Raw genomic sequence first — 14660 nt, forward strand, 5'->3', positions numbered from 1 at the left:
GAACCCCTGATGCCCTGCAAGGTCAGAGTCATGAAATGCATGAAACACCCATGGGATCATGAGTGCGGGGACCAGCATCTTATCTCTCTCCATCTTCCCATCCCTTCCTGCTTGGACAGTAGAAGCCCATATTGTCCATGTGCAGGGTTTTTAGGAATGAACACTCACAGGGCAGTGGCTCTCCCTTTTCAACTCTGTTATAAACTGTGCTCCACATGGGGTCCTTCCGATGAGCTGCGACAATAAGAGGTTTCTCCCATGATTGAAGGTGGAGGGGGGGGGATATTCTTTTTCTCTTTTAAATTCTCAATCTTATGTATGGGGTTGGTATTATCACCATTACTAGGCTCATCTCCTTCATTGTTTTCTCTTAGAGATCTCGATAAGTAGTCAGCCACCACATTTTTCTTTCCTGGGATATATTGTGTGTTAATGTCATACTCTTGGAGTTTCAGGGTCCACCTGATTATTCTTTGGTTCTTATCCTTCATAGAGGACAGGAAAGATAGTAGCTGGTGATCCAACCTCGGTATTATATATTGTCCTAACAGCAAATATCTTAACTTCCTGAATGAAAACACGATTGCCAAGGCCTCCTTCTCTATGACTGAACAGTTCAGCTCAGAGGATGAGAGCTTTCTGCTAATGAAAGCTATGGGCCAGAAATCGTCCCCATGCTTCTGCTCCAACACTGAGGCAATGGTACAGTGTGAGGCATCTGCTGAAAGGAAAAAAGTCTCCCAAAATTTAGGGTACGCAAGGACAGGGGATCTCGTTAGGGCTAAATTTAGAGATTCGTAGGCATTTGCTGCTCACTGGTCCAATTAAATTTTACCCCCTTCTTTGTTAGTTTGACAATAGGCTCCATTAGCATAGAACAATTTGGAATAAACTTTCTATAAAAATTTATCATCACTATATATCGTCGGACCTGCTCACTGTTTTTGGAATTTTTGCTTCAAGAATGGCACATGTTGCTTTGAGTAGGAATTATTCCATGTTCACTAACCTTGTGACCCAGGTATTCCACTTCTCTCTAAAAAATTGGCATTTTGAATATTTTAAAGACAGCTTGGCCTGATGCAAACATGCCAACACGGTCAATAGTATTTCCTTGTGTGTGTGTGTAGGTCTAGTGAATAGATCAGTAGGTCGTCTTGAAAGCAAATGACCCCCCTTACCTAGGATGCCAGCAAAAACTGTGTTCATAAGGGACTGAAACGACATGGCAGAGTTTCTTGCGCCTTGTGGGAGCCTACACAGTTGGTACCTCGGCCATCTCATGAATGCAAAATACTTCCTGTCTTCCTTCCTTAATGGGATCTGATAGTAACCTGAATTCAAATCTACTTTCGAGAAGTATTCTGCATTTTTCACCTTGTTCACTTCTCTCTCAAGTCTAAAACGAATCTAAGACTGCCATTAGGTTTCTGTATTAGAATATAAGGGGCTGTTCCATTGGAAGTTTGATTTCGCAACTATCCGTGCCTCTTCGTATTCCTACCGCATCACTTAGAGTTTCTCCATCTGTTTAATTGGTGTCTGATAGTTTGATGTGAATGAGATTTTTTGTAGTGATTTGGACAGCATGTTCCACTAAATCCATACAGGACGAGGTGATCTCTTCAGTAAAAATCCCATTGTACTTCTGGAACACTGTGTGTGTAGGAACTCCTCAATCACCCTCTTTTCTTCCGTAGAAGTAGTTTGACCCGTGGCATTTCTTATTAACTCCTCCCTCCAATCAGGACCTTCCACCATCAGCTTCGCTGTTTTAATTTCCAGCGCCACACTTGTCTCACCTTCATTCTGATGTTGTTGCTCCCTGAGACTGGGATTTGGTCTAAGCTCTACCCCACATAGAGACACAGTGCCTGTGGCGAAATTACATGCAAACTGATACTTTCTTAGGAAATCAATGCCTAAGATTACGTGATAAGTTGTGCTCGTGGTTTTAGGGAGAACAATTAATTCGTGAAACAAGTTCAACTGAAACCTAGGCAGAGTGATGACCACACTTAACTTTGTAGTAGAGTGGAGCTCTGTTTTTGCCACTCCCGAACGTTGATCGGATGGGCTAGTTCAATGACATGGTTGGGAATTAGGCTCCTAAGTTTTGAAAATAATGGCCAAGAGATAACAGAGACAAGGACTGCTGTGTCTAGGAGAACTTCACAGGGCATATTCTCTTATTAGACCATGCACGGTCGTTAGTAACTCTTCCTGCCCCTGAGCCATTCCATTCACGCTTAGTATTCTATATTGCCTGTTTTTCTGTGCAGATTCTCCTTGTCTCATTATTGACATTTAATTTAGTAATTTTGCACTTTCCTTTTAAATTTACACCAACTCCTTTTCTTATTGCCACTCCCCGCCTGTTCCTCTCTCTCTTATATACCCTTAAGTTCTCTGCTATCTGTTCCAAATTCTTTTTTATTTCCTCGTCATGGGGTTTCAGTTCCATTTTAATCAGGTCTTTTACCTGTTCTATGCTGAGTGGTTCTTGTGATTTTTGCATGTATTTTTGTGCAGTGAGGCATGAAACTTCGAAACCCCTCCTATTTCCAGTTTCCGTTTGTGTACTTGCATCTACCATCTTTAAGTCGTTGAATGAAACCTTGGCTGAATCTGGGGGGGGGCTTTCTTGTCTAAGGTCAAGGGAGTGACTAATATCTTTTAGTCGATCTTCCCTTTCGTGCAACGTAGCATTCTTGTAAGTTGTTTATTCTTTTTTTTTTGCATGCCACTTTCCTGAACTCTCTTACTCCCAGTAAAACGAATGAATACTACACATTTGAGATGGCTTTTTTTCATCATTTGACACTCTCAATCTATTAGCTAAGGTGAGCAGCCTATCGTAATATACAGTGATAGATTATTTTTTCTCTTGTCTACATTTTTTCAGCCTCCACAGGTTCGGACCCACGCTTCTAACTTTGGAAAACTGAGATATCAGGGTATCCTTGAATTTATTGTATTCCAAAGTGTCTCTCAGTATGGGAGAGGAATACAAAAAATTCTTGGCCCTGCCAATCAGTTTATTCCTTAATATTATTAGAAGCTGAGAGTCCAACCAGTTTCCGACATTCCTTAGCTCCTCTACAAACTTGAAGAAGGACGACACATCATCGTGGTCCTCTCCAGAGAATTGAGGGATAATGAGGTGAGGATTTACTGTTCTAAAGAACTCTCTATCCTCCCCCATCGTGTTAGAACTAGTGGCTCCCATATCAATGTTGTTCACATTCATGGTTCTTAAAAAAAAATTTTCTTACACTACACACACACACTTTCTATTTAGTTGCCTGTTCTTTATTTAAAAAACTGTTCCAATCCACTATTATTTATTTTAATTACAGTGGATTTTATCATGTCGACTACTGCACCATTGTAAACTGTCGCTATTTATAAGCCTGCTTGGTTACTGCACCTTTGTAACGAATAATGTCTAATGCATTATTGTAATATCTTTATTCTAATTGGCAGTGCACTTTTGCTTTCATAACCTTTCTTACTTATTCTATTATTGCATACTATCTTTATCCACCTTTCACATTTACTAGTCGTATGCCTATGAACAGTTGAAAATTTATTTGTTAAGACTGCGCCACCAGTATTTCTATATTGGCATAAGCGGCTGTAATGCGTCCAGTAGATTTCTCTCTCACTAGCATAAATTCCTTCAATAAAGTTCACGTAAACAGTTGTGGTTTCTCAAGAATTTAAACTACTACGCTTGATATGCCTTAGTTGTTTCCTGCTCACAAGTTTATTTAGGAACAGTGCATTATAATTTAAAAAATCAGGTGGCACTCTATTGAAATATAAATAAAACACATTTATTTACATTAATATCAAAGTACATTAATTAAATGATAAGGAGGTTACTCTCTCTCTACCTATCCGTTAGACTTTCAGCATAAAGAAACAAACTTTCCCTTTTCAATACTAATTAACTATACAATACAATTACTTCTGTGCTTATTAAATCAAATTATTGAAAACTCTGATTTACTCATTAAAAGGTTAGCTAACTATGCCAAGTTATTTCATAAATCTTATGCCAATCATTACCATTCCAAATGACTCTCTTATGGACACTTCTTATTACTATTAAGCTAATTCTTATCAGTCCATCTATAACATATCTCCTAGATTATAAAAGAAAATGTACAAAAAAATTAGGACAAACTTACAGAGGCTCTGTATCGCACATTCAATCAAAAGTCTTGCACTTAAAGTCTCTATGGCCTTTCTTTCATCTCAGGTCTTAGGCTTCCTTCAGGAGTGTCTTGCATCAGCAGTATCTCGTCAGGAATTGATGGGCTGTAAACTGCAACCTGTGGTACTCGAATAGCTCCGGCAAGAGGTTGATCACCCACGACAAAAGGACTTCCGAACAAAGCTGCTTCAGGTATTTACATCAGCTGTTCTCTCGTCATTCCCAATTTTCTCCTCTGGCGTGGCCTTGCCATAACGTCCGGTCCTCTGAATCCTACTCCGATACTTCTGCCCCTCTACTTGCCATTCATTGGCAAGTAGAGGGGCAGAAGGATTCAGAGGCACAACTCCTTGATCTTCTTCTAAGACCGACCCGTTCTTTCTTCTCCTCCATGCATTCCTTTGATCATATCTTGTCGGGCAGCAGAAACTTGTCTGAATCTTTCAAATCTCTCAGGCACTGACTTTGAAGGTGTTCATGCACAGAGCTCGTAAGCAACATTTGCATACACTAAAATCGTAAACAACTTTCTTATGCCCTCATATAGAGCTATTATACAAAGTTTCGGTGGCAAAGCATTGCCTTTGTTTTTGAAATTCTAAAATATTCTTGTTAAAGGAGTAAATACAGTTAATTCCCATAGGGTTATTTACAGTAATATTTAGCATAAAACATACAGAGACAAACAAAGTTATTTTTGTAACATTCTCGTGGGACTTGACCTCTGTAAAAATCGATGTAAAGCACTTTGGTATTTCCTAGCTACATCGAGTACTACAACAGCTCAATAATATAAATCTACACAATTTAAATTTTTTTCTTTACTTTTTTTGCACCAAGTTCTAAAATAAAACTGACAATGAGCAATAGTATCGACCTTTATACCATTCATCACGGCCACACCTGTCGAGATGCAACTTGCATCTGTATTCTACTGGTTGCTATGCAGTTATGAAAAACATTTTAAAGTCACTGATTTATTACTAAAATTCATTTCCATTAAAATGTTTTTTTTTTCTGTATATAGTAAAAATATATCTTAAAGAAGTAGGGAAAATAAGGCTTAAAAAATAAGATTAATATTAAATTTAAAAAAAAACAGGAAAGGTCCAGGTGTGTAGAATATATGGGCAAATATATGTAAACAAATGTTATTGTTGCATTACCTTGTAATTTGGGTTATCAATAAGGGCAGGTTTCCACTTCCCTTTGAATTTAGGATTATCAATTAGCAGAGATTTCCATTCACCACATCCAACTTTTTCACATTTTGGATTGCCTAAAAAATATGAAACTAAATTACAGCCAATAGGTAAAGCATAATAATGATATAGCTAACAACCTCCAATCTGCTTAATTGTTCAAAACATTACATGATACAAATGAAATCTTAAAGGGAGTTTATATTTAATATACAAATCAGCAACTAGAATTGAAGAATGATTATGGTTTGCTGTTAAATCACTTGTAATGCAAAAAAGAAACACTAGAAATACTTATAACCTACTTATATTAAGGGGATATTAAATCCCACATAGTTTTAAAACCGAATAAGAAACTCAAAGATTGGAATCAGAGAGTTTCTTGCCGAATATAGTAAACTATAAAGTATCGGCGACACTAGCGTTAGCCAATGCAAGTGATCCTAGTACGTAGTACAATACCGGACGACTCGTTGCAAAGGTGGGGGAAGTTCAGATCGCTATTCTTAGGTATTTTCCATAATGTAAAAACACATTTCCTAGGAAATGTATGCTGTTATTACATTATGGAGGGAGGTCACTACCCAGACCGGTTTCAGCCTTTTTTGATGCTTCATCAGCGAGTAGCTAGACCTAATACCAAAGTGTATAGCGAAAAGAACTTAGTGTCGCCGATACTTTATAGTTTACTATATTCGGCAAGAAACTCTCTGATTCCAATCTTTGAGTTTCTTATTCGGTTTTAAAACTATGTGGGATTTAATATCCCCTTAATTTAAGTAATGTTTTCATTGCCGAAATGAAGCTTATTAGCTCTTTATTCTTAAGTAACTTATAACCTATATGGACTACATTAAGGAAATGTAGTTTCAAACCTAAGACTCAAATAGGAGATGTAAGTTTAAATCTTTTAAAGGCTTATGGAATCTAATCAGCTACAAATCATCTTCAGCCAAATTAAATAACTGTCATGTTATGAAAATCAGCAAAATAAAAGAAACTATGAAAATACAAAGAAATAGAAACCACCAAATTCACTCTTATCATTAGTGCATCAATGATGTAATGGAAGAAGAAACAGTGAAAAAAAAAAAAAATGGAAAGAGTATGTAAAGGATTTGTACAGAAAGACAATAATATTGAAGGAGAATTTGAAAGAAGAGAATTTGTTGAGAAACCCATAATAATGAAAAGTGAAGTGATATCAGCAAGCAATGGAACAACTGCCAAAAGGAAAAGCTCCTGTAGCTGATAGTGTGTCAGTGGAATTATTGAGAACAGCTGGAGATGAAGTAGTGAATATAGACTGAAATTTGTCAACAGGTTTGGGAAAAAAAATATACTGGCTTAAAATCAGAAAACATTCATCCCAATTCCAAAAAAAAAAAAAAAAAAAAAAATCAATCATAGAGATTGTGATACAGAACCATCACTTTAATTTCACATACAAGTAAAGTTATACTGAAAGTGATCCCACAAAAGTTGGAGCCATATGTGAATAGAGAAATGCCACAAGAACAGGCAGGCTTTAGGAGAGGTAGAGGAACTAGAGACCAAATAGAAAACATAAGATGGATTATGGAAAGAACAAGAGAATTTCAGAAGGAAGTATTCATCTGTTTTATTGATTATAAAAAAACTTTTGACTGTGTGGATCACAATACTGTAGAATATGATGAGATCAATTAGAATCTCCAAACATCTAATTCTCCTGATAATTATGGAGAAACAGACAGTGTTCGAGTGAAAAAAACGGGTGCAGCAGGGTTGTATGCTGTCGCCTAACATTTAATATTTATAATGAATATATTATGAGAATGGCTGATTTAGACAAAGATCCAGCTGGAATTAAGATTAGTGGCAGAAAAATAAATAATTTAAAATATACAGATAATATAACCCTCATAGCAGAACCTAAGGAAGATCTGGAACAGTTGATTCTATTAAGATGGAAAGTAACAAAGCTGGGCTTAATTTAAACATCAGTAAAGCAAAGTGATGGCTGCTGGCAATTTAAATAAATTTATAATAAAGGGAGATAAAACAGGAATCATTGAAAGTTATGATTTACTGGGATCCAGAATCAGAAATGATGGTAAATGTGAAGATGAAATTAAAACAAGGATAGTTTAGTCATGGGGAAAAAAGTGATGTTAAAACTGACAAAAATTATGAAAGATAGAGGTGTGAGTAAGGCCACAAAAGTTAGAATCGTCAAAGCAATGGTATTTCCAGTAGTGCTGTATGGACATGAAAGCTAGATTATTAAGAAGACAGAATGCACCTTGGAGGTGATGATTGCTAAACAGAAGTTGATGTACTTTGGTCATATTATGTGACTAATGAATCAGTGGAAAAAGCAGTTATGTTTGGGAAGACTGAGGGAATGAGAAAGGAAGACCACAAAAGAGTTGGATGGACAATATAAAATAACTTATCAATTTGATAAGTTATCAACTTGAACTTACAATAACTGAAAGAAAGGACAAGAGGCTGGGTGGGATGGAAAGCCTCTGTTCACAGGATCACCAAGAATTAAAAATGACTGGATGGCACATAACAACGATATGTGTAAACTGAAATAGAAATCAGTCAAAACACAACCATAGATGCCGCATGGTCACTGCCATACCTCAAATGGTTTTGGCAATAATATCTTCTGCTAGAATAAGTGATAGGGTCGCAGATTCCTTTTCCACACAAAGTTAGTAGGACAATCACAAACATCCAAACCTATGGCTGGATTCGAACCCACGGCCTCTTGGCTGGAGAGCCGACATGCTAACCACTCGGCCAAAAGCAGTATAAAAGACCGTGCTCAGGACAATTTTAAACATCATGATCTGAGATGTTGGATTAGAAATAAAACAAATGAGAATTCTGATTAATAAAAAATTTAGAGAAGTAAACAGATGGCATCAATGACAGACCATATCAAAAAATGAACATAAAAGAATGCAAGATTATTTATGTTCAATAACTATCACTTCAACAGAATGGGAAATGAAAGATTGGCACAAGCATTTTAAAAATGGAAGGAAAAACATGCACAGAATGACCAACATATAGGTAGTTAGATGTGATCAGGATTGCTTTAAGATCAAATTATATGAAGTGATCAAATTGGTGACAAAATTGTCATTCAGCAAATTTTTGAAGCAAAGTTACCTGTTTTTCCCCTTGAGAATATCTTTTGGTATTATTGGTAAAAGGATTAATGTGAACACTTGCACAATCTTCCAAAACAGATGCAAGTGAAATGTATATCAAGTTAATCAACATTTTCTGGATATGAAGAATGTGGTTTCAGGTTTATTGGCATAGGAGAGCAAAAGTTACATATCTCCATTACAAAGGTTACTGCAATGTACCAGGTAATCAAATATAAGTATCTAAATAAGTATACATGTTATTATATGACACCTTTCAGGATTCATTGATGATGGCACTCTACAATTCTCCATCTCCATCATTTAATCCATCAACTACAAAGATCCACTACTACTTTTATGAAAGAAAAAAAAATTTTTAATTGACCAATGCTGTATGTATGTACATATAATTTATGTTTATTATTTATTTATCGTATCGCATATACACATGGTTAAAAGGAAATAACATGAAATACATATGAATATGGATAAGATACAAATATATAAAATTATAAATATAAAGTAAAACATAGACAAACAGATAAAATACAGGCATTAAATATATGACAAGCATCAAACAAAAATTTAGTCATATTTTTACATTTAGATTTTTAATCCAATTGATTGCCTCTGGGGACAGATCAAAAATGTCCTTTAGTTCACTCGGATATGCCGTTAATTCACGTTCCTGGACTATACATTACGGATGGTCTGGGTCTCAGCTCTATAAGGGAAGTGGGGATTCGGTATCTTTCCCTACTTTGATAGTAAGTCTCCACATAACACCGTGACCTGTAACGGATCCTGTTAGCAGTTTTCCATATATTCGTGGGCAGGTCAAATCCAGATGGCTTTTGAAAAATATCTATGTAGCTACAGGCTTCAGGTGATACTGCTTGAGTCCACAGTGCATCCCACTTATTCATCAAGTTGGCATTCTGACTGAGAAGATTACAGGCAGTCCCAATGGCTGGTCTTCTGGATTTTAATCTATCAGATAAAGCAGCTGAAATAAACTCATGTATTGGGAGGTTTTGGTTATTTAAGATTTTTTTTATATTCACGAAGCAAAGCTTCCTGTTGTTGCAATTCTGGAGGAGAAATATGGCTCAGAATGGGGAGCCATTGTAAGGGTGTGCTATCTGTGATACAACCTGTTATTAAACTCATAGTGAAATTAATTTGAACATCTAATTTGTTGACATGGTGGCTATTAAGCCAAGCAGGGGGCACCATACTCTGCTGAACTGTAAACCAGTCCCAAAGTGATGCACCGTAGGGTTGTGGCGCTTGAGCCCCACATGTGGTACCGCAGAGCTTCTGGACTATATTATTTCTGGTAGGTACTTCAGCAACGATATTAATCATATGTTGTTTATATGACAGAGTTCTATCCAAGGTCATCCCCAAGTATTTAGATGTTGGATTAAACGAGATTAATGTCCCATCAACATATATCTCTGGTTTTTGATTTGTAAGTCTATTATTAAGGTGAAAACAAGAACATTCAGTTTTACCAGGATTTGGTGTTAATCTCCATTTTTTATAGAAATGCCATAATACTGACATATCATTCATCAATATTTCTTCAGTTCTTTCTATGGATTTGTCACTGATCACCAAAGCTAAATCATCTGCATAAGCAAACTTTCTGCTAACTGTTTCAGGGATGTCCGCAACGATGTCCGCAACGTAAAGACTAAAAAGCAGTGGTGCTAGCACCGAGCCCTGTGGTAGCCCATTTTTAAGCATTCTGTTTACTGATACTTTCCCCCACTTACTACCCTGAAATATTGATCACATAATAATTTGTTCACGAGGTGCCCCAGTGTTTTACATGGGATGACCTTAAGGTGTTTGTATACGAGTCCCTCCCTCCAGACAGTATCGCAGGCTGCTGTCAAGTCAACAAAGACTGCAGTAGTCTTCAGACACCTCTGAAATCCTGCTTCAATGTAAGTTATTAAGGACCTGATCTGTACAGCTACAATCTCTTCTGAACCCTGCTTGTTCTATTGATACGCAATCCAAAATTTTCCCACTGATCGTATTCAAAATCAGTCTCTCCAGTAGTTTGCACTTAAAAGGGCTATGGGGCAATAGCTTTCACTTCTGTCTGCTGCCTTACCAGGTTTTAACATAGCGATGATTTTTTCCTTTTAAATTCCCTAGGGACGCAACCACTTTCAAGCGTGTCGCTAAAGAATTTGGCCAACCACAATCTAGCAAACATCAGGAATTCATTATATATATTATCGAATCCAGGAGCCTTCCCTGTTTTGATGCATCAAGGATATTTCCTCACAAGAAAAGAGCAGGGAGAATTGTAGGTTCTTTTGAGTTCCGGCCTTCATAACCTTTAGTTCACGTTTTATCTCTCTAGTATATTCTTTATCTATAGGGGTTCTAAAACAATACGAGCAGCTATCCGATTTGGGTCAACAGATGAAGATTTCTTTGGTACAAAGGGGCTTGGGCCGAGCTTCTTGAGTAGTGACCAGGCTTTTCTACTAGAGTGTTTAAAGTCTATGTTCTCAGTTAATTGGATCCACTTTTCCCTACGAGCAGCACTGAGACTATGATGCAGTTCTTTTCCTATCTCAGGATCCTTACTCTCAAGGAATTCCCGATACAGGGATTCGCTTTTGTTAGTCCATCTGGGCACATAATCTTTTCGATAGCCTTGAGGGTTGTATTTTTTTTTGCCACCGCTATGACTACTCCAGTGAGCCGTGTATAATTTTTGTGGGTTGGGTAAATTCCTCTAAGACGTGCATCTAGGTCAGCAGTAAAATTTTCCCAATCAGCTTTTTGAAAATTCCATCTTGGTCTAGGAAATGATATTATCACTGGAATTTGGGTGCCTAATTCCATTAAGATGGGACGGTGTTGACTATCTGGAAAAACATCGAGAATATGCCTGGAGACCTGTAAAGGTTGATTTTCACTATCACTGAAGACAAATGTCAAATCAGGGTTATATTCCTTATTCCAAACTCTTCATCTAAAGGTGCCTTTTTCCATGGCATCAAAAACCAAGTGGAGATGATGTAGGTCCATCCATTCCGTTAATGTTTCCCTATTTTGATCATTCCAGTCATATTTCCAAGAAGTATGGTGACTGTTAAATTCTCCAGAGTACACCGTTGGATAGGGGTATGTCTGGAAAACATCATTTGGCCAAGCGGTTGCATGTGGTTTATACACATTCACAATGTCTGTTATTCTAACAGCAATCTTATGGATTTCGTCATCAATAGAAGAGGTCATCAGCACAGCATTCTCAATATCATTTCGGGCATATGTTATGTTGCCGTGGCAATAACTATAAGTTATTCCAAGAATATCGTAACTAGGGATTGTTGCTCTAGATTTAACTTGGTCTTCAGATTCGATATGTGATTCTTGAATAAGAAGTAGATCGATTTTTCATCTTGTAGGAGTTTAGAAAGACACTGATACTTTGATGCGCTAATACCCCTCAACAATAACTGGCAGATACAGATACTATGTCCGATATTCCTTGTCATTTGGTTCTGGGAAGAACCATTGTGGTGGTTTTGAATTCCCATGGTCAGAATATAAATTGAATTATTTTTGAACTTCATGAAATTTATCTGACTAAGTGTATGTAGCTCAGCCCTGATTAATAGAAATTGCTTTCCTTTCTTGGGTGAAGTGTTGATATTCTGCAAGCACATGACAAATAGCAAGATGAGAGTTATAATGTTCATAAATATGGGTCATCAGCCCTAAATATATAAGAGTAAGATGACTGATTACTCTCATGCAATTTATTTCTCCAGATGAATGCCATCCATTAATCAACTTTGCTCTTATCAACTGTCAGCAGACTGTATTAGGTACTAAAACAGTACGTGAAAAAGTACAACCTACCCTAACAGCTAAATATGCAGTTTCATTTCCATTGATTCCAATGTGATGGGGAATCCAGCACATCCAAACATCAAAATTAAGGTCTTCATTTTATACAATTGGAGAAAATTATGAAGCAATGGATGTGCATTATAGATAGCAGAAATGGCCTAGCTCAAGTCTGTATAAGTCATACGTGTTTGGTAGCAATTTTCTTTATGTATACAAGTGCAAGCTGAATGGCATACAACTCAACAAGCATAGTCAGAACATGCATGTGAAATCTGACTGGATACAACATAAGAAAAAACAGACAAATAGCCAACAGAAGTCTCAGATCTCAAAACATGTAAGAATCTAAACAAGAAATAACATTAATCTGTTTTGTATGCATTAAACAGCTGCAAGTAGACTAATCACAGAGTAAAAATGCAGTCCCTTTAGATGGGATACCAGCAAGAGGCTGAAAGAAGTTGGCACTCCTTTATTCAGCTTCTTTCTGGTCTTATCTAAAAAGACTACACCAACTTACCAAATGGTAGATGTGTGTAACATTGAACTTCTCAACATAAGGAAAAAATACTAGTCCATGTGGAATGCTTAGGCAAAGATTTTTTTTTGATATAAAGACTTAGAATGATGTGCAAAAATGCACTCGTAGCTGTTCTTATGCCTTTACAATGGATAAGATCCAAACATCAACAGTATTCATCTCTCAAAGCTTTTGATGATCAAGCTTTGAATGAATAATTTTGCAATAAAGGCAATGGAGTCAGCATCCCAATTCGTAGATGCCAGGGTGTGCAGGATATTTAGTACTCTCGCTCATGCACTTTATTAGTTAACTAATGTGTGCAAGGAATGCAAGCTTTCCATCAAAAGGGAATCCTAAAGACATGGCTTCTGTTGTTAGAAGGATAATAGTATGCCCAATCTTTCTGGGTCTGAGTGAAGATCATTATCAACATCTAGCTGAAGTGGAAGAGCCCATACAAAGATATAATCAACAGATTATTGATGTTACCTTTCAATGACTGTCATGGTACGTGAATGACAGTAAAATATGAAATCAACATATCGAATAATGCTGACTGTGGGAGAAAGTTGTACATTGAGTTTACTATGATAGTAAAAAGTGTCATATCCAACAGAGCCTTTAGAAACACCCTCTTCTTGGCAACATGGCTGGGATAACATGCTTCTTAGTCATAGTCAAAAGATTCAGGTAGTGAATTTTTAATTTAAAAAAAAAAAAGACTTGACCATGAACAAAACTATAGATATCTCAATAAACCATATCTATAAATAGCATTATACGCTTTTACCATGTCAAAGAAAATTGAAACTAGATTATATTTCAGGAAATATGCCTCTTACAGATGTTTCTAGATGGAACAAATGCTCCAGTGCCAATCATTGTCTATGAAAGCCATACTGTGTTGGATCATTGGTTTCTTAATACCAACAGAAATCTTCCCAGCATTTTCTCTAATATTTCAAAAAGACAGAGCAATAGACTAGTAATTATGTGCTTATGTTGAATCTTTTCTGGTTTTGGGAAGGCAATGACATATCATGAATATGGAAACTCCTTCTTGATAAGTATTCTGTTTTGTAGAAAGAGAAGGAAATATCCAGAGAAATAGTGGGAGATGTTTCATAATCTCACAATGGATTTCATCAGATTCTATGGCACTCGCATGCGAGAGTGATAGCTCAAGCCTATCTGTAGAAAACTTAGCTACTGTTTCTCTGGTTGTTCTTTCAATATCAAAAATTCAGGCGAATATGGTGTGTTCCACATCTACATTCTTCATATTTTATTGCATATAACTTTCACACTAAATGCGTGATCAACTGATGACAATTGACTGTTTTTGACTTTCATGTCTAACATGACACACTTTGTCTTGAGTACATTTAAAAAGCTATAAGATTTGCTGTAGTAAGGCATTTCCAAAATATACCCTTCCAACCATTCAACTCGATCTTTTTTTGACTACTTGACATTCAGGGTTCCACAATGGCAATCGATATTGTGAAAACCGTGTTTTGGAAAATGCAGTTGTTGCTGCCTGGACAATACTATGTTATATACGTCACTGCTTCATCGATAACTATCTGTTCAAATGACTGCCTCAGCATTAAATATTGCAAGATAGGAAAACCATATTCCAGTCAGCATGATCAATTTTTCATATGGTAGTC

The 14660-nt window shown here is 36.7% G+C and overlaps 1 protein-coding gene across 1 annotated transcript in view; it reads right to left on the reverse strand.

The window, feature by feature from the left end:
• Positions 1 to 14660, reverse strand: part of LOC150109288 (calmegin-like) — a 394668-nt gene that overhangs the window by 143522 nt on the left and 236486 nt on the right. The window contains exon 14 of the mRNA XM_090412401.1: positions 5389 to 5501. Within this exon, the coding sequence (XP_090268527.1) occupies positions 5389 to 5501 (113 nt within the window). The remainder of the gene's footprint in view (positions 1 to 5388; positions 5502 to 14660) is intronic.

Source organism: Typopeltis vanoorti, chromosome 2, assembly GCF_054136105.1.
Source record: "Typopeltis vanoorti isolate ZY-2024b chromosome 2, IOZ_Tvanoo_1.0, whole genome shotgun sequence".
Lineage (NCBI taxonomy): Eukaryota > Metazoa > Arthropoda > Arachnida > Uropygi > Thelyphonidae > Typopeltis > Typopeltis vanoorti.